The sequence below is a fragment of the Cryptotermes secundus genome, unplaced genomic scaffold, assembly GCF_002891405.2.
Source record: "Cryptotermes secundus unplaced genomic scaffold, Csec_1.0 scaffold1314, whole genome shotgun sequence".
Lineage (NCBI taxonomy): Eukaryota > Metazoa > Arthropoda > Insecta > Blattodea > Kalotermitidae > Cryptotermes > Cryptotermes secundus.
The window spans coordinates 509,148-534,356 of record NW_019720589.1 but is presented as its reverse complement, the minus strand read 5'-3'; the positions used below and the strand labels follow the sequence as shown (position 1 = coordinate 534,356).

The 25,209-nt window shown below is 37.3% G+C and overlaps 1 protein-coding gene across 5 annotated transcripts; it reads left to right on the top strand.

Moving 5' to 3' along the window:
• Positions 1–8,317: 8,317 nt before the first annotated feature.
• Positions 8,318–23,317, top strand: LOC111870040 (hydroxyproline dehydrogenase). 5 transcript variants are annotated; one of them, XM_023862012.2, is made up of 9 exons: positions 8,318–8,522; positions 9,865–10,116; positions 12,152–12,345; positions 14,402–14,507; positions 16,986–17,154; positions 18,016–18,167; positions 20,513–20,673; positions 21,541–21,734; positions 22,355–23,317. In XM_023862012.2, the coding sequence occupies exons 2-9, from the start codon at positions 9,868–9,870 to the stop codon at positions 22,528–22,530; spliced, it is 1,401 nt and encodes a 466-aa protein (XP_023717780.1). In that variant the 5' UTR covers positions 8,318–8,522; positions 9,865–9,867; the 3' UTR covers positions 22,531–23,317. The 5 variants fall into 5 exon arrangements, with proteins under 5 accessions (XP_023717780.1, XP_023717787.1, XP_023717763.1 ...); XM_023862019.2 differs by having other exon boundaries at positions 14,402–14,525; positions 18,055–18,167; XM_023861995.2 differs by having other exon boundaries at positions 14,402–14,525.
• Positions 23,318–25,209: the final 1,892 nt, after the last annotated feature.

The following is a 25,209-nucleotide window of genomic DNA, read 5'->3' as shown; positions in this document are numbered from 1 at the left end:
GGACTGNCATATACACGGTGCCAAATCCCAGAAGACTGCTTTCTTCATAGTCACCGCCGTGAAAGCCTCAAATCTTACATATAATAATATGTTTGCCATCATCTATGACATATCAGCACAAATGTGGAATATAAGTTGTGTGACACATTTTGGGGTGTATGAAAACAAGAAGTATGTTTCTGATTGTAAATGGGTTTATGCAGTTTTCCTTTCTTATAATTATGATATTTTTCCTTGTTGATACGACTCTTCTTGCAGCATGGTTTCTGTTTGATATGGGTTGAAGAACCTAATGGGATTAATATGGTGTCAGCACACTACTGACTGGTATTTTGTTTATGATGCTGATGCTTGGTATTGTATGAGAACAGAGATGTTAAGAAATGTTTGTAAAATTTACTATTTTTTTTTGGCAAAGAGCAAAGTCAGATGAACCTAATGATTCAGGATCAGGAGAAGTTGAATTCTGTAACACTTGTCAGAAGCATTTCTCTGGAAATAGAAGAGCCTTGTTGCATTAGTTAAACGTTTTTCATGAAGTGTGCAACCCGTAAAGAAGTGTAAAGAGTGGACAAAGTGTAATTTTTGTCATGTGTATGTGAAGTTTTATTCCAATATCCATACATTTTTTTTTTCATACAAGTTTGCTTTCATCTGTATTTTACATTCTTCACCTGTATGGCCTATGTATTAAGTGACAGAGTCATCTCTGTTATAAAATTGGATTGGCTATTGAATATTTTTATATACAGAGGCTTAGAAAATGCTAAATTAAGATTCAGAAATTGACACTTTATTCCCTTCTTTTGCCATGTACTACTGGTTTTTATTAATGCATGATACAGGATTTTGAAAGTTGCTGGCAGATTTTAGGCATACTTGAAACAATGTGTTGATGCCTGTTAACTTCAGGACATTCATCTATGTATCTGTCTGTAATAACTTCATTGTAGATTTGTTTCATTATTTCCATGTAAAGGTACCAGTCACTGTTAATATAAACACTTTTTTTTATCTAATTCTGCCATGCTTAAATTCTTTGTCATACCTCTGCAAATTTGAGTCATGTATAGGAACAAAAGTTTAACATAGAGATTAGATGTTCTACATACGTACGTACATTGCAGTGATACAAGGTTAGTCAGAAATTACCATAAGATGTGGAATAAATCACAGAAACATAAATGTACAGTATACAGTTACACATAAGGTATGAGTATATGTATCAGTATTGTCAATGTATTCTGTTTACACAAACCTTTAAAAGGACAGTCATTTTTAGACAGTAGGAATTCATCAAGAGAATAGAATGAGTGTGTGAAGTATCATTTTAGTGATCCTTTATATTGTGCTTTTTCATTCATTATGGTGGTATTAAGATTATGGCCGTCTGCAGTTTGATTCCTTATAGTTTGGTAGATGGTAACCATTGTTTCAGGAAAACCTGCACCCTCCACTTCAGGGTGGATGGAGGCAGCAGATTCCTCTGAATCATTGGTTCATATCTACCAAACTACATGGCACCATGTCCTAGAAGACTGTAATCTAGATTATTATTATTATTATTATTGGAGGGGGTGGGTTTCCCCATGCACTTAGACCAGTTATTGGTCCATTGTGCATCCCCCTTTAATTTCTACTGTCCCCATACCCTACCGGTAGATGGTGCGTGCTGTCAGCCCTGTTGAGCCAACAAGGTCAGCCCTCGGTACCTTGATACTTCCCCCATCTACCAGAGGAAACTACTTGGGCGGGAAAGTTTTTACCTAGTAATTTTGCTCAGAGGTCTCCTAGAGACGCGAGGTTCTTTTACCTGCCGTAAATCTATGACATGGGACCCACGGCTTAAAAGTCCCTCCCGGAGGACTTGTTCCCTGAATTTTTCTGCCCTTAAAAATTCCACAACCTCTGCCGGGTGTGAACCCACGTACCTTGAGTTATGAGGTGGGAACGTTACCCCTAGACAATGGAGGCTGCTGTGATCTAGATAATTAACTGTCTTGGAATTGTGAAGTGCTTTCTAGAATATCATTAGAATGGTATGATCACACAGTTGGTGAGGGAACTGAATGTGATTTGGTCCTGTATTCTTGCATTATTTAATTTAATCTTCTGAGATGGCAGTTATCAATAAAACATATCATATTTATCTCCTAGTCAGTGGAAACGATGCATTTCTCTAATAAGAATAAATGTATATGTGCAGTACCAATATTGAACTTTTATATAATTCAAAAGATTCAGTTATTTTCTATGCAGTTTACATAATTTATACAGTATTTTCATGACATATAATGTGTGTATATGTACATATACATGATGTATATCAGTACAATGAGAACTTATTTTTATATGCATCACAAAGTTTTGTACTTTACTGATTTGTGTTTAATTTTTTATAATTTAAACATTGTAAATTAACAGAATATTCTTGGAGTATATCTTAATTAAACTGATACAAAAACATGAACAAAAGGCCATAGTATTTATTTTTATATTGTACACATATTTTCCAAGTGGTACATTATGCTGCCATTAGTATTTGTAAATTCATTACATGCTGTAAGATGTGTAATATGTGCAGCTCTGTTTGGTTCTTCCTTCAATGTTTACAGGTGTTAAGCTTCTTTCCTGTGTGCGTTTGTGGTGCATCTTAGCAAATGATTGATTTAAATGGAGCTGTTTATACAGAGCCACATGACTGGTCATTGCTTGTTAAGACACTTAATAAAAAGTGGCTCACTTTTTCACAGTGCACTGAAGTGTGTTACTAACCCGTTTTATTATCAGATCCTTTTCCAATGAAAATGTTTCGTGAATAATTGTATTTAAAGAAAATCAGTTCTGGGGCCATGTCCTTTTTCACCTTAGGCAGAAAGAGGGGGAGAGAAAAATTTTCTTCATAGGTTGATTTATGCTAGCATTGCTAGCCTTTATGATTCTTAGCAGCTCAGCTAAGAAGGGAACACACATCACAAGACACGGTTTACGCAGAATATAAGAAAAATGACCCCCATAGTGGAAGAACCGCACACAAGTTTTAATTATGACACACAAGATGAATAATCTTAACAAGTTTTAGTGTGTGTAAATTCATTATAGTTGACAAATACGCACTTTTTAAATACTTTTTAAATAATTTTATAAAGGCAAGCAGTGAAATAGATTAGCGTAATTAGGGCACCTGATGATGGCACTATGTTGCTGAAACGTGTCTTGAAGTATTAGATGAAATTGAGTGCACTACAAGACGGCAACTGTATACATATCATGGATGAACATCAGTGCAACAGGACGCTAAAATACAACATTTTGGTGTTCCTCTCATTTCTCAGAATGTTTACTTCTTATGCAGCTAACTGCCTGTAACTGCATTTGTGAGATGATGCACGTCAGTAATCATATTTTGAAAAGTATTACATCCGCAGTGCTGTTAACATATGATACTGCATTATGAATGCTGTTTTTCTTTTTGTATTTCTGCCATCCAGTGAAATCACAAGTGACTGAACACGAAGAAGCACATGTTTCTTAAAAATTAAAACATTTTTTAAAAACAAATTTTAATTTCTTTGAATAATATTGTCACGTGTATTAGTGACTACAGATGGAGTTTGGATTGGTAATTGGATATATTGACCAAATACAGGTCATAACTACAAATAAGTATAACACTCTTGCTGATTTTCACACTAATTTTTTTTTAATTTTTTAAATTCGCTTAGTGGGGGGTGGAGTCCAACTGCATCCACTCGGCATGTCGGCCACTGATTGGCCTATTGTAGCCTGCCCCAGGTGATTATGATGATGGAGTATTTGGAGGAATGAAGATTGGCAGGGGAAACCGAAGTACTCAGAGAAAACCCGCCCCAGCGCCACTTTGTCCACCACAAATCCCACTTGACCAGACCCGGGATCGAACCTGGTCTGCTGCAGTGGGAAGCCAGTGACTAACTGCTTGAGCTATGGCACGGCCGATTTTCACACTAAGACTTCTCAAAATGTTTTCACTAGTCTTCATAGCAACTCTCAACAGTGGCTATTCCTCTGCAATTTTTTCGCTATCCATTTCCTGGCAATTGATTTTAACACAAAAACTGTAACAGTGATGCCTCAGATATTACTGTACTACAGCACAGATGATGTTTTTAAATCATATGCTAAGTCTTCCCTTCACAGGCTGACTTGTTTATATGGTTCTGGTTTTTCAGGTATTTTTGTGTTACATTCGTTATTTTGCAGTATGTTTTTAATGGTGTTTATTTCTGTTTCTTTTGTTCTGTTGGTTATTGGATATGTGTTTTATCAGTTTAGTAGGTGGTTAATAACTGATAGTTTGTGTTCTTATGGATGGCAAGAGCTATAAACACCATTCCATAATCACTGCATTTGGCTGTCCCATTTTTCAAAGCCTTGGAAGGAAGAAAAGGTCATAATATTACCAGAACCCGATAAGGACAAAAGATTCCCTCAAAATTTACATCCGATTAGCCTCTTGTCCACAACAGGCAAACCATTTGAGAAAATAATTCTGAAAATAGTCTTAAGCACACTGAAGAAAGAGGCCAGCTTAATGCAAGCCATTTTATTTCCATGCATGTCACAGCATGATATTGCAATGTCTAAGGCTAATGGACCACGTGATCCTTAGTTTGAACAATAATATGTCTACAACTACGGTATTCTTGGATATCAAAAAAGTCTCTGATGCCACATGATACTCTGGCTTCTTATATAAGTTATCTAAATTGAAATTTTCGACCAGTTTGATCAAGCTTCTTTCACAGTGAAAATTCTGTTTCGGTGGAAGGCGAGATGCCTATGCCAAGGGAAATGGGAGCAGGGGTGCCTCAAGGTTCTGTCCTGTCCCTTACACTATAAAACATATATATATAAATGATGCCCCCCAAACACCTGGTGTTCATCTAGCCCTCTTTGCTGATATCTGTCTGTATGCAGCAGATTGCAAGGAGGGTTTTGTTGTCAGAAAACTCCAGTGTGGTCTCAGATCAATGGAGATGTGGTGTGAGCATTGTAACATTAAAATAAATGAGGATAAGAGGATAAGACTATCATTATTCTACACACTTTCAGTTCACCATTATGCACACACTAGGATCCTCAGTCTTTACTAGTCGTTTCCTGGCAACGGATCTCAACACAGAAACAAGCACTTCAAATCACTATGCAGTCTTCTTGCCATTTCTTGTTCAATCACCCTGGAACCTCAGAACTTAACTGAACTCCATCTATTTCTCACTCCTCCAGCTTATGATTGCTTACAAACGACCTTTATTGTCCCTATAAACCTCACTGCTATGCAAAAATGTGTTTACCAAGTCATTGCCTAGAAATGGTTTGCATAATTCTGTTTTCTATTGTTGTGAGCATGTATTACTTAGCAATGGGTGTTCCTGTGGCTCAGCAGTTCTTGCATGGAGTAAATACACCACAGTATAAAAAGAAAATAACATACAGACACATAGACATAGCAAATAACACATCATATATCTTTGAATATTGCAGATAAAAATTACAGTGATAACAAAAAAAAAAGTAATATTAAAACCTATACCAAAATTCACAATTTGTAAAATTTAACAATAAAAAAAATCACGAACATACATCTTACATTACGGAAAACATGGGAGACCATAAGAAGGTAGCGCATGAAATGATATGAGAGATGTTCTCAAGCAAACGTATTTTAATGGGCAAACAACGAAAATGGATTAACATTGGAATATTTTAGCTTAAGAACTAATGCAGTGTAGCAATTTCAGCAAAGAGAAAGTTCCCTGAGGATGGCCAAGTATGGCCAAAACATGTAGAAGTTTAATGTTAATTTCATTTTAAATTAAGGAGTAACTAAAAGAAATGTTGCATTAAAGATGGAAGTGAGTGTGCAAAGTTCTTTAGATAGAATCAGTGTTTATTATGTATATGTTACTGTTTGTCTAGTGCCTCCACATATCCCCTATGTTGATTTCTCTGATCTTAGCCCACCCAAGCAAAGATCTAGAATCCATTTATGAGGTGGTGACACTCATAGCCCAGACTCCCATAGATATGATCAGTACAGGTGACCTACAGCAGTGACTGGGAAGTTCCCAAATCTCATATTAGGAGAATTAATATTTTCTTAGATGAAAATATTAGTTAACCTTTATGAGCCGAAGGACACTGAACGGGGACCTTTAAACAGAAATCTGATCTTCAGCAAACAGAAAGCCAATAACAAAGCTGGTTTTAACATATCACAACATTTTATCCATACGTTTTCACAAAACGTAAGCCCTTTATATTTGAAAGCACTATTTCTGTCATCACCTTTTGTGGATATAAATGTATGCTCTAAATGCATCTTCTTGGGGGCATGCAGTAGCGTAGTTGGTTGAGGGGCTATGCTACAAGCCGGAAGGTCCCGGGTTCAATTCCCGATGAGGTCATTGGATTTTTTCAATTGACCTAATCCTTCCAGCTGCACTATGGCCCTGAGGTCGACTGAGCCTCTAACAGAAATGAGTACCAGGAATTAATTAAATAATTCTCCTGGTGAGTAAAGCGTGGCTGGTGTGTAAGGCTGACAAACTTACCACCATCTTTGAGCCGATTGTCTAAATCAAGGGTCTCCAAACTACGACCCGCGGGCCACGTCCAGCCCGCGAAAGAATTTTGCAGAAATGCGCCAATTGAACTAATTTTCCAGTGAGTACTGGTAAATGTGATTCCGAGCTTATTGGCCTGACATATTATACTGCAGTTCGATGGCTTAGCTGTGGAAAGGTTCTTTCGTGCTTCTTTCAGCTCAGGAATGAAACCGATATATTTCTTACCGAGAAAAACCATCACAAACCACTTTTATCAGATACCGAGTGGCTTTGGAAATTAGCATTTTTGCTGATCTCGTGAACCATATGAATTTAAAGTTGCAGGGTGAAAATAACTTAGTCTGTGATTTATTTGCACTTATCAAGGCATTCAGAGCAAAGTTGATACTTCTGGAAAGCCAAGTGAAAAACTGTAACTTTGTTCATATGCTATACTGTGCAGAGTTGCATAAAAAGGGTGAAGCAGAATTTCCTCTTTTGCAAATTTAGTCATTTCAGATTTGAAAGAACAATTTTGGAAGCGATTTGCTGATTTGGATGCCAGTGCTCAGGAAATTAGATTCTTTCAAAATCCCTTTGACTGTGATGCTGCAGATGTCCCAAGTCAAATTCAAATGGAAATTATTGAACTTCAGGAAAATTATCATATTAAAGACAAATACAAGGAAGGAAATTTGATCAAATTTTATAAATTTCTGAACTCTGAGCAATTTCCAAATTTAAAGAAATTTGCTTGTAAATTTATCTCCATTTTTGGGACGACATATCTGTGTGAACAAACTCTTTTCCAAATGAAGTACATCAAGTCGAAATACAGGGCAAATTTATCCGATGAACATTTAAAGTCATTGTGATTAGCGTTTCAAAATTTGAACCTCAATTTAATCAGATTTTAAGAATGCAAAAAGAGTTCCATCATTCACATTAATTGTTTTATTATAATTTGTGATGAAAATATGAGCATTTGCTGATACTGTCCGTTGTCATTAATATATGATAATTTATTCTCACGTACTTTGTATTTACTTTATGAAATTCTGTGCTTTCAATAAAACTCATATACCTAGAGTTATTAATTTCTCGTTTTATCCGGCCTGTTGAAAGTACTGAATTACCTAATGTGGCCCACGGTTCGAAAAGTTTGGAGACCCCTGGTCTAGATAATGTGGGACCCTCAGTGTCTCACAACCCTATGGGCCTTCACGGCCTGGTACAGGGATAGCTTACTTTTTTTTGAAATGCTTCTTACCAGACTTTGTCAGTGAGTTGTAGTAATCCCTTTTTGATGAGGGAGACTTCACAAACTGATCTTGTTACTTCCAATGTTATAACAAAGGTGCGAATGGTGGCTGGCACCTTAAACATAATTGGATGTTTCACCATGATGAGGGCATGATATTCTCCGCATTCCAAGAGTCTGTCTTTTGGCAAAGGTGAAAATTCCAGTCTGTGTTCAAAATAATTGCACCTATGTCTGGTCAGGGTTTCAATTTCAGACCACTAAGCTACTATGGTGATAAATGTAACAGCCTCATTACTGTGTCACAAATATAGTGTCTGAGTGCTTTGCATGCTTGCTTCAGTTCTTCCTCCTCGGGTATAGTTAAAAATCTATAGGTGGTTCTTTAGATATGTTACGTGGAACAGGGCTGAGTTGGTGCACTGCGTGAGACTTTGGTCAGTGGGAATCAGAGAAATAGGTGAACTGAGAAATCTGAGTGTTCTAAAAATTCCACACTTCCTGTGAACTCCATCACAGTGCCACAGAGATATTTTTAGCAGACTGAACAGCCTTGATCTCCAAGTAAATGCAGGGCATGGCAGTCTGTTTCTAGTGCTAAGGAGGATTTGGCAAGAGTGATTTCGTAAAGGATTTACCTGTTATTTAATTTTTTCCTGCTTAAATTTTGTGTAAGTGTTGAAGCTACATTTAATGCAGAATAATTAATATTGAAAGGCTGTTGAAAATTAGATTTTAGGATGAGAGGCAACATTTGAGACTAAAACAAAACATAAAAAAAGGCATAGTTGTCCCTGAGCTTAACTAATTAAGCACTAAGTCATGAAGGCATACAGGGGAGTGGATGTATAGATCCATATTTTCTTGACTTCAGCACTAGTTGGAGGTGAGTGGTCAGCTTCACATCCCAGCCACTTTACTCCCAGTGAAAGAGCCCCTGGTACATGTTGGATAGGAGGCTCGGTGAGCCCCAGAGGCGGTCTGGATGATGTGGAGAATAGAAAATTCTCGACTCTACTGGGACCTGAACTCTGACCCCTTGGTCATCCAGGCTGTAGCCAGTCACTATACCAACTGTGCTATCCTGGCTACCCTAAAACAAAACCTGGATTTATTATTAGGCTGAGAGAGTGAAAACTGTTTATCAGAGCAATGATTGATGAGACAGTGGTACAAAATCAAATTTTCCATTCACATTTTGAACTTTTTCAGTGATTGTATATGTGAAGGAACTGAGATTATGTTTGCAGGTTATATGCTGTGTTCTTGTACCAAGGTTAAGAGTACCCCTTATCATCTATCTGATGTGGATTTTTGTTACTTTTTTCACACTAATTTTATTGCTTAAATTATATAGTGAAAGAGTGTTTAGAGAATTATAAGTTGAAGGAATTTAAATTAACTTTCAGAGTATATGTATAACTTTAAACTATGTCAAAGTAATGTTAGTAATTTGTGGTTGATCAAGTGGAGGCTTATATTGATCAGGGTGTCATGAACCATCAGTTGTATTACACTGGGGTGAGGGATGGAAGTTCATTATTTTGATCATGAATCTCCAGCTAGTGTTCATGAACCACTTGGGGAGCAAAAAATGGAAAGTTGTGGTACAGTTTCTTTAACAAAATACGTTTTTCTATAATTAATTTCGAATATAATGAAAAATACAATTTCCTTAACTTAAAAGGGCACACTTATTTCTTAAAGGTATACTTTAAATTTGTTAGTGTTAGGTGAGCAGATTACTGTAATTTCACTTGCATCATTTAAATTTGCTTTTAGGAGGTACTCTAGTTGTGTCTTTTTACATGGAGAATTTGCTGATGTTTCAGATAATAGTTTGTGGCAGACATCAATTTGAAATTTAGCCAGGACATATATTTAAAATTTAATAAAATCAGATGAATGGTCCCAAATAAAGTTCTTATATTCATTTTTTGTGCGTGTGATCTTACATTTTATAAGTAAAACTGTTGTCCTAAAGATGATTTTAACTAAAGTGTTTCAAGACAGGTTATGGCAACTTCAGGCCCAAGGCATATCCTGCAAGTTGTGGTGACATCTTGTTGCCGACATGGCTCAGTAAGAATGTGTTCACATTCCAACACAAGCACTCTTTGTGCAGTCTGCAAGACAACTCCACAAGCACTTCTGTTCAGTGATCACCACAGAGCTTTTCAACATAAGAGCACATGGGAATTGCTGCGGGCTTTGCTTATTCTGAGGGCATGTGGATCTAACTTCCTGGTTGATAACAGTCTTAAGGTGAATTTAAAGACCTAACCAGTCACACAGTATTGGATGTAGTTGGCCTGTTACAGTATTACAAAACAGTATTTCCATTTTTCTTGAAGTCTTGCTAAGCATTTTCTTCCTTTGTACTGATACACAAATTAGCTTACAAGAAACATGCAGTGTCCACTTGACATGCATCTAATTTTTGAGATCTGGATGCCAGAATCTCAAGTCTGCAAATTCTTCTGAACATATTATTGAATCACAGGTATGCATTTATTTAAGCATACTACCCATTTTGTTAATGGGTTTGTTATACAGGTAATTTGGAGAACAAAATGTCTTAACAAATTGTAGGTTGACTAGACACCATTATCGTGGTAAGTGCTAGCTTGGAGTAGCACTGAATAAAAAGCATTATTTCATTCCACCTCCATTGTCATCATATTAAACGACTAGAACAGTTAAGCATATAGTTTATTACAACACATTTTCAAAATGTCCACCGTTGGACTGCATGCATGCTGCCAATTGCTGTGCTATTGAATATGGCCTTTGCATGCATCCCAGTTTGTTTTTGACACCAATGGTGGCTTCACCTATGGAGGTGCTCCACCTTGTTGCAAGAGGCATATTCTATAAATTCAGCTACAATCAAATTTTCAGAAAATTCATCTAATTCGGAGCTGTTAAACATATCTTGATAACACTTGATCCAGTGAGGTTATTACCTAATACTCCATACCACACATTAACTGGAAATTGGTGTTGACAATGACATTCTGCTATCTCATGTGGATTTTTGTCTGCTGAAGAGTGCAAATTCTTTGTGTTGGTAATACCATCTTGGATAAATTAAGTTGCATCCATGAGTAGAATGTTATGCAGAGTGTATGTATAGCCATGGTTGTAGCTATTAACAAAAGTGTATATGGTTGGCATGATTTCCCAATATTATGGCTGCACTGCAACTTACCACAGCATACAAGTGGGAACTCGGTCAAGTTACAGTGGTTCAACTTGATCTATCACCAGTTAACTTGATAAGTGTCACACTGATGTATAGTTTATTGGATTTTTTTGTGTTCTAAATGACCTGTGGAACGTTGCAGAACATTCTGTATAACATAATGCTAACTAGAACTTGTGGTCTGGCTGATATCAAGTCATCAGGCCAAAGCCAGTGGGTGAGAAACACTGCTATATCATACCATACTGTTCTGAATTCCAGTTTGGTCTCCATTCTTATGCTGATTGCTGGAGACAGCTCTGAAACAATGTTCAGCTTGAATTGGTAACATTATGGTTGCCCCATTTGCTGTATACCACATATACAAATCTGTCAGTGTCTAAGCTCTATGGCATGAAAGTATAGGCATGATTATATAGCCTCATATATCACAGGGAAATTACGCCATGTTTCATGCCCTGACTGCCTTAGTTCAAGTTAAAGAGTCCAGAGTATCTTTTGGATAGAGTTCGGGTGGGTCATAATCCATTCTGGATGTGGTGAAGAGAAGACTCAATGCCTGAGTTTGAAAACAAGCCCGTCAGGAATTAATCTTGACAATCAGGATTCCATTTGAATCCCACAGTCAGTCATTGACAGAGTTCTGTAGAAAATTAATGCAATATTAATATAATTAATACACTAAAAACTACAGGGAAAGAAGTTTGGGAACCACCCACAGTGAATCGAAAGCTAGCCAATCACAGGCTAGGAACCAGCCAATTGCTTAGTATTGGTGTAGGGGGCTCATTTCGGCAGAGAGGTGATGATATTCTCTACTTCTGAGGTGTACCGGTGGTCCAGTTGTGTGAGATCACATAGTAGAACTCGGTTTTCTTGCCGCTGATGCCGCCAAAGGTGAACTGTGCTTGGGCGAACCAGACAACTGTTCTCTCGGCCCAGAATGGAAGAAGCCGCACGGCTACTCTTCTGTAGTCTGCATTGTTCTTTGTCAGGGTTACCAGTTCCTAGTCTGTGATTAGCTAGCTCTTGATTCATGGTGGGTGGTTCACACAGAAGACTGAATTACTAAATTAGTAATTGGTTGGCACACAGATACTACGCAAAGGGCAGCAGATATTTGGAGACCAAATCCTGGGATTGTTCCTTCATCCTACAGTGTACTCCCAGTTTGTGGCAGGTGAAGAGAGTTCTGATTTGGCTGTAACGGCAAAATCACTTCAGAAGATGGAAATCAGGCTCATGGTGGCTCCCACATTGGAGGAGGATGTAGGAGAAAGCAGCTTGAGGTCTGCAATTAGTCATAATTAAGGGGTATCTGTTTGAGATATTATTATTTTCTGCAAGTGTGAGAATTAAATTCTGATCCTCTACAGCATTCCTAAGAAACACTGCTTTCTTTGGAGCATTATTTGTAAGATATGTTATCAATATTAGACAAACAGCTACCAATTTTCATGAAACTTGGCAGGAACATCATGCTACAGGATGTACAATTTATTATTAGACTGGCTTCCACAGATGCGCATCACTCTACCTGCATAAATCTGCAATGGTAGAGAATTATTCTTGTTTTATACCATTCTGGATGGGAAAATTATCAGACAAATGTACCTATATGGACTTTGCTATATCTTTTAATCAGCCTAACTAGTTTCATGGATACCCAAAACTCTATCAGAATATTGTAAAATACTTCCCTCCTAAATGAATCAGAGGCTTTCTTGAAGTCTATGAATAGCTGATATACTGTCTCATCGTACTCCCACTTTGTCCCCAGTATCTGACGAATGCAAAAGATCTAATCAATAGTTGATCTGTTATGTGAAAACCCACAATGATGATCCCCAATAATTTAATCTAAGTATGGACTTAACCTTGAGAGAAAAATATTGGATAACATTTTGTATGAAGTTGACAGCAGTGATATCCATCAATAATTACTGCAGTAGTTTTATCACCCTTCTTGTGAACTTGTATAATGCTAACTCCTTCCACTGATCAGGCAATTTTTCCTTATTCCATATCATTAATTAGCCAATGGAACTTAGAACTTAATATTTCACCTTCTGCTTGTCTCAATTCTGCTGGAGTCTGATCACTACTTGCCGATTTTTACCTTTCAACTTTGCAATAGCAATTTGAACCTCAAAAGGGCTAGGATCAGGTACTAACGGCTCAGCTGTATGTATTTCTATCTGCCTGATATCACCGACCCTATATATATTCAATAACAGAGAAATAGTTCTTCCTCCTGTTCAAAATGTTGTGAGAATGGCTCTGGCCATTTATGTGGGGGTACTGCCCTCTGACCTTGGCCTCTTAAGGGTTTCAGTAGGGGTTTCACCATGCTTGGACGCGCCTGCATTTCCTGGTTGCTGAATGCCCCCAGTTCCTGCTTCGCTTGTCCTAGCTCTTGCCTTTTTAAGTTTCCATCTAGAGCATCCAGACAGTGCCTTCTTTGCCAGATGGAGTTCACCTACTTCCAAGACTATGTGTCTCAAACGGAAAGGTAGCCTCAGGTAGCTCTCCCAAAGGTCCAGTGGGGTGTCATCCTACTTTAAACTTGGCACACGACTTGCACTGCCTCACATATGTTTCACATCCCTGTCCATATTGGGCCATAAATAATAAGTTCAATTTTCATTGCATCCATCCTATTGTGTTTATTATATCGTAACGTGTCTTGTTACTGTTTCTCTTCTCCCCCAATAATTCTTTATTGGACTCCGCTGTAACACAATAACGTAACAGTCATGGTCAACATCACCGTCGGTATTTTTATTACACGTTTCGGCTTTCAAAGCCATCATCAGGCAAAATGCATGGTTACCATACTCACACACTAATGAACTGCATTTCAGTGTGACAGTAGAGCTGGATACTTGACAACTATGTTACACAATAATAATAAAAGGTATAAAGGTCATGTATACATACTATATACTGTCATGACTCAGTCACCAGAGTAGCATTGATGACAATAAGGTGCATCCCCAGAAGTGAGCTGTGAATTAAAGTTTAAGAGGTCTTAAGACATACATCTCTGGGGGTGGAGAATACCATTGTGTGTACTTACTATAGGATTCTGACGATGGTGTACAACACACTGATATGTTGGGTTTTTGGACTTTATCCATCGTCCTGGTTTTTTTAAGATAACAAATAAAAACACAACGTTTCGGAAACTGGATCTGTTTCCGTTCTGTTGGACTTTGGATAAAGTCCAAAAACCCAACATATCAGTGGACCATTGTGTGTCCTTTAAAATTCTAACTAACTAAACTGTGCACATGTATTATCTTAGTTTCCTCAAACTGAATTAATTTCCTGTATCTGTTGTAGGCAAGACAAATATGATAAGAACTTGAATGAAATGTTCAGATTGGCAGAGATGACACATTGCCACGGTGGAGTTCATCCTTGCTTGCAGACCAAGATCACAGCTCTGGTATCTGCTGATACATTGGTACATTGATTCTGTTGCTTTATATGGGAATGCTTATCATTCTGTAACCCATCACATAAATGGATACACTCAGAAATTGTATTGCCAGAAGCAGAAAAACAAGTGCATTCCTATGCATGGGTGTTAAGAACAATAAAATATTGAAGAGTGGGAGCCGGGATAGCGTAGTCAGTATAGTGACTGGCTACAGGGTGGGCGACCAAGTGTTGGAGTTTGAGTCCTGGTAGGGTTAAGAATTTTCTCTTCCTCACATCATCCAGACCGGCTCTGGAGTCCACCAAACCTCCTATCCAATGTGTACCCTTTCCCCTGGGGGCTAAAGCAGCTGGGGCATGAAGTTGACCACTGACCTCCAGCTAATGCCAAGGTCAAGAAAATGTGGATCTATTCATTCACTCCCCATACGCTTTCTTCGCATAGTGCTTAATTAGTTAAGCACAGGGACAATTTTAAAATATTGAAGAGTTCTATTTTCTGGAATATAATGCCATGTAATTCACTGAAATTCAAGTGACATTTGGGAGGAACATGCTGCCTTCACTTCAGGATTTAAGAATAGGCCAAGCAAGAAACCAGCACGAAGCAGGCATCAAGCAAAATATTTAATCATCATTTTCACACAATTCTGAAATTTGGACACTGAAACAAAGTGATACAAGAAGGTGAAAGGCAGCAGAGATGAAATTTATGTTTATACAGTTTACAGTTTTACAGTTTATACAGTTTATTGAGTTGGACAAATGTAGCAGCCATGTTTAAAATTATATTCCTGTATTCCATATGCTATAGGAATGAAGGTCCATCATTGTCAGTTGATGTTGACAGTTATGTCATCATAAGGAAGTCATTAGATTCTGATTTGAACACACTTCCTGTATTCATGTGCTGATGGGAAATTCAAACATACTTACACAGGCCTTTTATTCCACAAGGCTGCCTACACGTGATATAACATACCCTGGTTCATACAGTAGACAGACTTTAATAACTGTAATCAAATATTCTCAACTTACTAAGTGAATTTATTAAATTGGACACATCCTGCCATTAACCTAATGAGAAGTACATAGAGATTTTTAACTCTGTTGACCGATTCACGGCTTTGCGCTTCATGGCGACTGGTGCGCTGCTTGCCACAAGGTCCACACGAATTTTGCTGCTGTATCAGTATGTCTGATGGCCAATAACATTTGGAATAAAGGGAAGTAATTAACTTTTGGACCACTTGATGGCATTATGTTTCACAGCAAACAGTGCGGTTCATGGGTGGGAGTTTGCTTGATTTGTCAGTAATCAGCAGCACCTCCATTAGCCATTTGTTCTCAGTTACAGTTAGTAAGAAGTGTGGTATGTCATGGTGCAATATACTTTAGAGCAAAGTGTATCTCTGTATGACACCTAAGTGAAATACAGGTCTGCTAGAGGGTGTTGGCAACAATTTGATGATGAAAGGAGTCCCCATCAGACAGACAATTCACAATTTGGTGAATAAACTTAGATCAACAGGACTCTTAATAGACAAGAAACAAAAACATAAGTGCCCAATGCTTACTGATGAAAAGTTAGATGACACAGGGGCTAGACTTGACCATACACCTAGAAAATCACTGACATGTCTAGCTCAAAGACTGGAGTGTCAAAGTCTAATGCAAGAATGGCAACATAATTGCTGAAGCTTAGACAATAGTAATCCATGCATGTCTTGCAGCCATGTGTTCCAGCTAGCAGGGATCATTTTTGCAGTTGGTTTCTACAGTCTGTCATCATATGTGTGATTCATCCACAATTGCCACTCTTCCTGGATGAAGTGTGGTGCAAGGATACATAAATACGCAAAATAATCGCTACGGGAGTTCACAAAATCCAAATCTAACCCACGAAGTCCTGCTTCATCCAGTGAAAGTTGGTGTCTGGTGTGCTGTAAATGCAAGGATTGTTGGACCCGTGTTTTTAACACAGCAATTAATTCTGAAAGATATCTACATGCAGAGGAACAGCATTTTCAGCACCTCCTGTGATGTGTGAATTGTAACTACTTCATTCTGACCTTTATCAGCCATGAAGCATGATGATTCACTGGCAAAACTTGTATGTGCCTCACAGTTGCTGGTGCACTGGTTTCCATGAAGGACAGAGCTGTGGAACTGATCAACAAAGTAAAAATACTCCCTGTACAATTACGTGAGCTTATAATTACTACAAATTTAAATGTCTCTCTACATATGTAAAAAAGTAATATGTCTTCTCCATGTCAGTTGCAAAATGTCTGTGGGAATGCCTATGGAGACACCATATGTTGATGTGCTAGTGGATTTACTAGTGTAATTAATATAAAATAATATAGTAAGTAGTTATGAGCATCATATTTAAAAATAATATAGAATATTTTTGTACTTTATTTTCTAAGGCAAGAGAAATATAATACTTAGAATCTACATATTTTCTTGTCATTTCTTTCAGCGCAACTTGTCCCACATTTATGTAAAAAAGAAGGCAGATTCATGGAGAGTGATGGTGCAACATATGGCTTCTGCCATGTTAAACAGAGTGCAACTACCAGACATTCCTGGCATTAATCACAGAGATATTGAGAATATGTCCATAGCCTTAGGAAGATTCAGACAACTTGGTAAAACATATAACATAATATTGTTGCTTTTATTTGGCACAAATAATTGTTACATAGTAATTAACTCCATGAGGCAAAGTTGCTTTTGAGAAGCTAACAGTCACACAGTTTGTCAATAAATTTACCATCTTTTATGAAATCCAAGCAGTCATTTCTGTATTCACAAGAATTAGTGGAGGCTGGTACATATCCTAAGCCAAATGAATCCATCCCCCACTCTACCAACCTATATTTTAAGACCCATTTTAATACTACCTTCCCATCAATGCCTCTGTCTTCCAATCTGCTCCATCTTTTCAGGTTTTCTGATCAGAACTCTGTAAGCAGTTTTGGTCTCTCCCATGCATGTTACATGCCCGGCTCATCTTGTCTTCCTTGATCTGATAATATTTGATGAGAGTACAAAGATCTTCATTATTCGTTCTCATGAACTCCGTTCTAAAACACCCCTAATCTATGTTCTTCCCTAATGTAAAAGGTCAAATTTCACACAAATACAAAACAATAGGTAAAATTACAGTTTTGTATATCTTAATTTTTAGATTTTTCAATAGGAAGTGGAATAACAAAATATTCTCAACTGAATTAATCTACTCTTACTTTCTTTGTGAATGCAGTTCTGATCTGTTACTGCTGTTCACAACATTTGAACTTTACCACATTTCTGAAGGTGTATTACTTACCTTTACATTACAATTTTTCTTGTGTAGCTGAGTGACTGGTGGCTTCTAAAGGACTCAGTTCCATGGAGTTAGTTACAATTTTATCCTGAATTCTGAATATGTCACATACATGCCTAGATATTAGTTGCTTAGGGACATGAAGTGATTAGAATGTGATGTGACACTTTGGTTCTTGAAGGTGAGGTTGCTGCAACAAAGAACCTATGTCTGTTGGTAGATGCAGAGTACAGCTATGTAAACCCAGGCTGCAGCCTTGTTGCTCTAGCAATGATGGCAGTATTCAACCAGAACAGACCTGTTGTAGCTAACACATACCAGTGTTATTTCAAGGTATTGACCCTTTTTTCTATGACTGAATTTATTTATATTGTTCTGAAGATGGTACTCACACAACCAATAAAGAATATAGCGTATAAAACTGAAGTATGCAAGGGATGTCAGATATTACCATTATTATCTTGGACTGGTTGAAGAGTTAGAGACGCAGGTAAGGAAAGAAGTGTGTATCTATGTGAAGCAGGTTTATGTATCTATGTGTGTGTGTATATACAGGGCTAAAAAATATGGCTAATCCTACTTGCCAAACTAAAAATTCATTCACCAGCTTAATGACTTTGGATAAAAGAATTTATTTTTCACAGTAGGTCTATATGAGTTTAAATAATTTTAACCCATTAACTGTCAGATTTTTTGAAACCAGTTTTTCCAACTGATGATAGTGATTTCTAGCAATATAAGTAGGAAGGATTTAAAAAATCGGTATTTTGAAAGATTTTGGAACAGCAAATTAAGAATGGGAATAGAGAATATTCTTATCAATTAATTTTAATGAAATAAACAGAACTGATGACCTGGAAAGACATTTATTTTTTATCGAACTGTAAAAAATGATGTATTTTTTCAAGAATTCTGTGGATTAACGTCTAACAAAGTATACATTTCTAGTTTTCTTTATGAGATGTATTTTATGTCTTGCAGACTTTCACATCCTATAGTGAAATGGGGCTTATGAGTCATTAGAAAAAATGACTACACTATATTTCTGCTCAGCAGCTCACAAAAATCAGCTTTCTCTAATGGGCATTATATTCTGTGTGTGTGTGTGTGTCACTTCAGGTTTTCTATAGTGAGATTTAAAAAGGTATTTATAGTGGAAAGACAATTCTTGTGAGTAACTTTTCCAAATTTAGGGCTGATTGGACGGTTCTGATGTATTTTTCTTAAACGTTCAAGCCAAGGACTTTCCAAAGATAGATTTTCTTGGCAATAATGGAATGCAGATCTTAGTGAAATGGCTTTCTCTTTTACGTTTCTATATGCTTGTACTTCAGATCTCACAACACAATAAAGTTTATTTCTGGTGAAAGTTGCAAAAATTCTCTTATTATCTTTGCCATGTCTGTCTACCTGTTGACATGTAACAATTTCAGAACTGCTGAATGAATTTTTATGAAATTTGATGTTAGTTATACATCTTGTAACTCAAGAAGCGCTGTATTTTTTTGATCAAATTTTATATTGGAGGTCAATCCTTGTCCTCCATGTTCAGAAGAGTGACCACGTGGGGAAAAAAAAGTGAGTGAAATACAGACAGGAGGCCAAGGAGTGGGGTAAGAGCAGGTGGAGTAAAGTCAATGGAATCCATGGGTTTGAAAAGTACTGCATTTGCAGATAGAAATCAGCTAAAAGCAAGTCAACTGAAGCAGTGTAAGCCAAATGGGAACCTCTGGCACTGAAAAAGGCTAAATTTTCAGAGAGGAAGAGAGCTAAAATGTAAAGAAAGTGAAAAAAATAGCAATGAAATAAAATAAAGAGTGCCTCTCTTATACTCCCTGAAGAAATAAAGAGTGACTCAGTCCACTTCTAAACATGCCCTTACTAGGGCCTTCTGGAAACTCTCCTTTTCACAGTCTTAGGCAATGATCCTTTTCAGGATTTCATTCTTCTTCCTTCCCTTCCACATAGTCTGTTTATCTTCACTTCCTTCCATTGACCTTTTCCTTCAACAAGATTTCTGTATTATTTTACCTGTTTCATTTTCATCCTTGTTTTTATCATATTATTTTATTTGTATTCTTATCTCATTTAATTTTATTTTGTCTTCTCACTTCTTTCCACTCCCTTCTCTTTCACTATTTTTATTAGATTATTTTAGATATTCTCTGCACCTTTATTTCTCTTCCTCTCTACAAATCCAGCCATTTCTATTGTCATAGGTTCCAATTTGGTTTACAGTGCTCCCACTGGTCCGCTCTTAGCCTGTTCCTATCTACAAGTGTAAATCCTTTCAGGGTCATGGGCTCCTACTTCTCTGTATCACTGATCACTTCTCCCCGTAAGGATTACTCTTCTACGCTGAAGGGAAGCAGCATGTTGCTCCAAAATATTGGTAAATATCTACCAGACTACATGGCATCACATTTAAAAGACAGGTTATCTTCAGCCAGCTGATTGATTGATTGATTGCTCGATCGATCGATCGATCAATCAATCAATCAATCAATAAGAAGGTAATTTGATTAGACTTTTTGGACATTATCCACAGTCACATTTTAAAATAAAAAACTTTTCAATTTTATCTACAATTAATTACGTATTCTTAAGTTTTCATACAGAGGAAAATGATTCTGGACACAAAGTTCTGGTTTTTAAGTGAAATTATGTTTGTTCACAAGGGGGCTTTGGAGACACTTACACTCGAACTAGATGTCATTGAAAGCCTGGGGGCATGTTTTGCTGCAAAACTGGTGAGAGGAGCATACCTCGAGAGGGAGAGGGAACTGGATACTACTAATATTTGTGCATCCTATGCTGAGACTGGAGATAACTATCACAGGTGAACTATCATTTGCCAGAGTTTAATTCACGAATATTATTATCCCACACATATTCTTAATGTTTAACATTTGAAGACTAGTGATATCACATTTTGTTTCCTTCTGGGACTTAATAACTAAATAGCTGCAATTTAAAGGTATATATCCAAGAACCAGCATAATGTATTTTTAGCACACTAACATTTAACAAAACTAAAACAGCTGTTTAATTACTTTCATGTAGTGGCTGTGGATTTACTTGTTGATGCTGTCAGTATCTCAGATTGTGCAGCATTAAATGATAGGATTAATGGTGAATAATGAAATGAAAAGGATTTGGAAGGAAGTGGTCATGTCCTAACTGAAGCACTATCCAGACATTTTCTTGGAGGAACCGAGGAAAACCACAGAAAAACCTCAGTCAGGATGGCCAGTGTTCTGGCCAAGCTTTGAAATGGGTAACCCCCCTTCACCCAAATACAAGCCTACAGGACTGCCACTACATCAGTGTGTTCATTCTTTTCATGTAATTAATTACATATTACTGGTACACACATTTTTGTCAATTTGTGCTGCTTCAAATGATTATGAGAAAATAAAGCAACTATATGGTTCAAAACTGAAAAAATTCTACAACATCCTTAATTAAGATATATCCATTACATTTATTATTAAACATGCATTTCAACACATGCATGTTTTATTCAGATTTGGTTTTAAATAGATTAAATATTCTTAAAAATTAACTCTTTGAAATATGGCATATTTTGACTCATATGTCTAAAATGCAACTAAAATTAACTTGAAGAGTCTTCATATGTATATAATAATGGCAGATTTCTCCAATAAATTCTGACCTAATCTTGAGATACTCATTGGGTTTCTAGGGTCCTCGAACATGCTTTGATGCATGCAAAGAAGGCTGGATCAGATCGATGTCTAGTCATTATTGCAACCCACAATGAGGAAACTGTTCGTCATTCTGCTTCACGCCTACTTGAACTTGGACTTGACCCTAAGGCTGGACATGTGGTGTTTGCACAGATCTATGGCATGGCTGAACAAATCACTATGCCATTAGGTGAGATGAGATAAAAATGAAATGCACAGTTATTAAAGTTACATAATACCTTAGTTACTATAGGATTCTGATGATGGTGTATAACACACTGATATATTGGGTTTTTGGACTTTATCCATCATCCTGGTTTTTAAGATAACAAATAAAAACTAGTGGGGTCCAGTGATTGAGGCTAGCTCTTTCTAACGGACCCAACAGAATAGGTGTTTTCCTTCACCTGAGGACGGAAACAGATCCAGTTTCCGAAACGTCGGGTTTTTATTTGTTATCTTAAAAACCAGGACGATGGATAAAGTCCAAAAACCCAATATATCAGTACATAATACCTTGTATTCACAACAGCACATGGTGCCTCCATAATTTATTTATCGTATGAACACTTTGTCACTGAATTCCATTATGTAAAATACATTTCAACCTTTTCACTGCTGATAATTCAAACAAATGTATGCCACTTCCCTGACAACCAATTTGATGTTTAATGCAATTAAAATCCAATTCACAGAAAACTTCATCTGTAACTTATGGTAAGCTATAAGATCACAGTGCAATAATAAATACTGTTAGGGCATCTTTAGTTTTAGATGTATATCTTATTAACATAAGGGGATCTGTTACAGTGCATGCAGGCTACCTGGTTTACAAATCAGTGCCAATGGGCACACTGAGTCAAGTGCTTCCATATCTAGCTCGGAGAGCTGCTGAAAACAGATCAGTGTTGCACGGAGCCCGGAAAGAGAGGGAACTGCTACAGCAGGAGCTCAGTCGGAGACTCAGGTCCATGTTTCAGAGATGAGCTGTGCTTGAGAGGAAACAAAAGCCTATGTATGGCTCTTGATTCAGTCTTCTACTCTTCTAAGCTTTGCTTCTCATTACACTACATTACATTCATTACATATACAGATTATAGATTCATCACTCATCGTTTTATTCATCATGTGTTATGTTTGTTTCCATATGCCTGTATTCTTACACGCCAAGAATTTATACCTATAAACTTATTTATGGTCATGTATAATTTTGTACCCCTTTCTTGTGAGGAAAAATTTTGTGGTGTACCATCAACGTGCCAATGAAACATTAGGGTGTGCCATGAACCAAAAAAGGTTTCAGAAAACTGTGCTAGGTTGTGCTAGAGTACATGTGATGGTTCTAGAACAGTGACTTTGCAATGACTTCCCCATGGAGAACTAGACAGTAAGGGAGCATATGTATGCTGTAAAGGTTTTCATTCAACAGGGTCCATTACAGAATTCTGTTGAAGACTTCAAGAGAATTTATCACTGGGGAAAGCCCCTTTCCAAATGCAATTCACCAATACATCACACAATGGCTTGAAGAAGGTTCCTGTCAATAAGATCTAAAAGTTTGTGATGATGGTAAATTGTTACAATTAATATGTTGCTGGACATGATTTCATTCTAGATACTTCTCTGGTATTAAGCCTCAAATATGATAGCTTCAATATTTCTTAACTCTCACAGATGGATTATGTTGTCCTTGTTTTATGAACCCCTTCTGAAACTGGCATAGTTGTCCGGAGATAGGGGGCTAGCTCTGTCTATTGGACCCAACTGAGTAGGTTTTACCTGAAGACGGGGACACATTCCAGTTCCTGAAACGCTGTGTTTTTAATAGAAACTATATGGTTTTTAAGAACAGACAAGATGATGGATAATGTCCAGCAATATATTAATTGTAAGGTTCCTGTCATTTGTAAAAAGCCACCTGGTTGACCTTGTTCACTATACATGCCTGAGAATATTGCACAAATTCTGCCATCTGTTGACCACAGTCCCAGGTGGTCAGCATATAAGCATGCTAAAGGTTCACACACCTGACAGGAGTGTAAGGCAGATCTTGCACAGTGGCCTGAACTTTCACCCCTACAAATTCCACTTACACAACAGCTCAGGGACTGTTACAAGGTGTGCTTGCAATTTTATCATCAGCTGCTGGAAATAATGACTGCTGGGAATCCAGACATGCCAGACAACATTCTAATGAACAATGATGCACATTATAAAGCAGAACATCTGATATTGGGCAGCTGAAAATCTGTATCAACATCACGAACATCCCCTGTACAACCATAAAGTTACTCTTCGTTGTGCAGTATTGTCTACTGCAGTCAATGCACTCCGTTTCTTCAAAGTTGAAGATGGGCAAGCCATCACAGTTACAACGCATCGTTACATTCATATGACTGAAACATTTCACATACCAAGAGTACAGAATCTCCCAAGGCATGAAAATCTATTGGTTCAGCAAGATGGTGCTACAGCCCATATGGAAAAAATTAATATGACTGTGATTTACAGTTTGTTTCTGAAGCAGGCGATTCCCATTCCATTGATGGTCCTGGCCTCCTTGTTGACCATACCTAACTGCTCCCACTTACATTTCTGGGGATACCTAGAAGGTAAAGTGTATGGTTGCTGGCCAGCAGATATAGATGAGTTGAAAGCAGGAATTCAAGAAGAAATCATGAACATTTCAGAAGAAGCACTATGGGAAGTAAGTCAGAACTTCCAAACTCATGCGCACCAAAGTATTAAAAAAAATTGCTGTCATCTAAAGGATGTTCTTTACAGAAATTAAATTTTGTAAAAGATGAGAGAACCACAGAAACAGAATAAGTGTTCATAATAAAATAATCTGATTTTATTAAAATGTACTCCACTTTAGAAATGCTTAATTATTTTTGCTACACCCTGGGGGGGTTTCTTGTCTTTATTGTCCAGAGAAAGCTACACATAGATTTGAACCATGGCTGGGTCACTGACGGTCCTGACCATGGTTCTTCATGGTTTTCCTCACAGCCTCAAAGCAAATGCTGGGACAGCACCTTGTTCAGGCAACAACCACATCCAACTCCTGTCCAATTCATCAGTCATCTGATGCTACAATCTCAACTGACATTCAAAGTGCTTCAATAAAAAAGCCCCTATATTATTACTGATTTTATATTTTGACCCCTTTTCGTGTCATTTTCATACATTTTCTGTCTACTGTGCTCTGCTGTTGGCCACTGTTTCTTTCTGAGTTTGCAATTTTATATCATTCTTGGTTGTACCTGTGCTTCTTGATTATCTCAACAGATTCAGTCCTCTTTTATGCATGCCAAATTGCCATTTTCACGCTTTGCTATGGGGAAATTTATTGACACAAGCTTCTCCTAGATTAAAACCAGACAAGAACCGAAGCCGTTATATTACCTGATACAGCAGAACTAACTGTGTAGGGCAGTTATACTGCAGTTACACTTTACATTGAATTATCCTGGGTTATAATATCATATACTCCCACAGGTGGTTACTTGCAATTCTTAAACAATGCTTTCATTCTGCTTTCAGTACAAACTATACATATGCAAATAAGCAACATATGAGATTCAAGTTCCCTCTGAAGTAGAGCAGAGTCCCTCTTCAAGGAAGACAATAAGACTGCAGCTTCGTATCTTCCTTTACCCTGA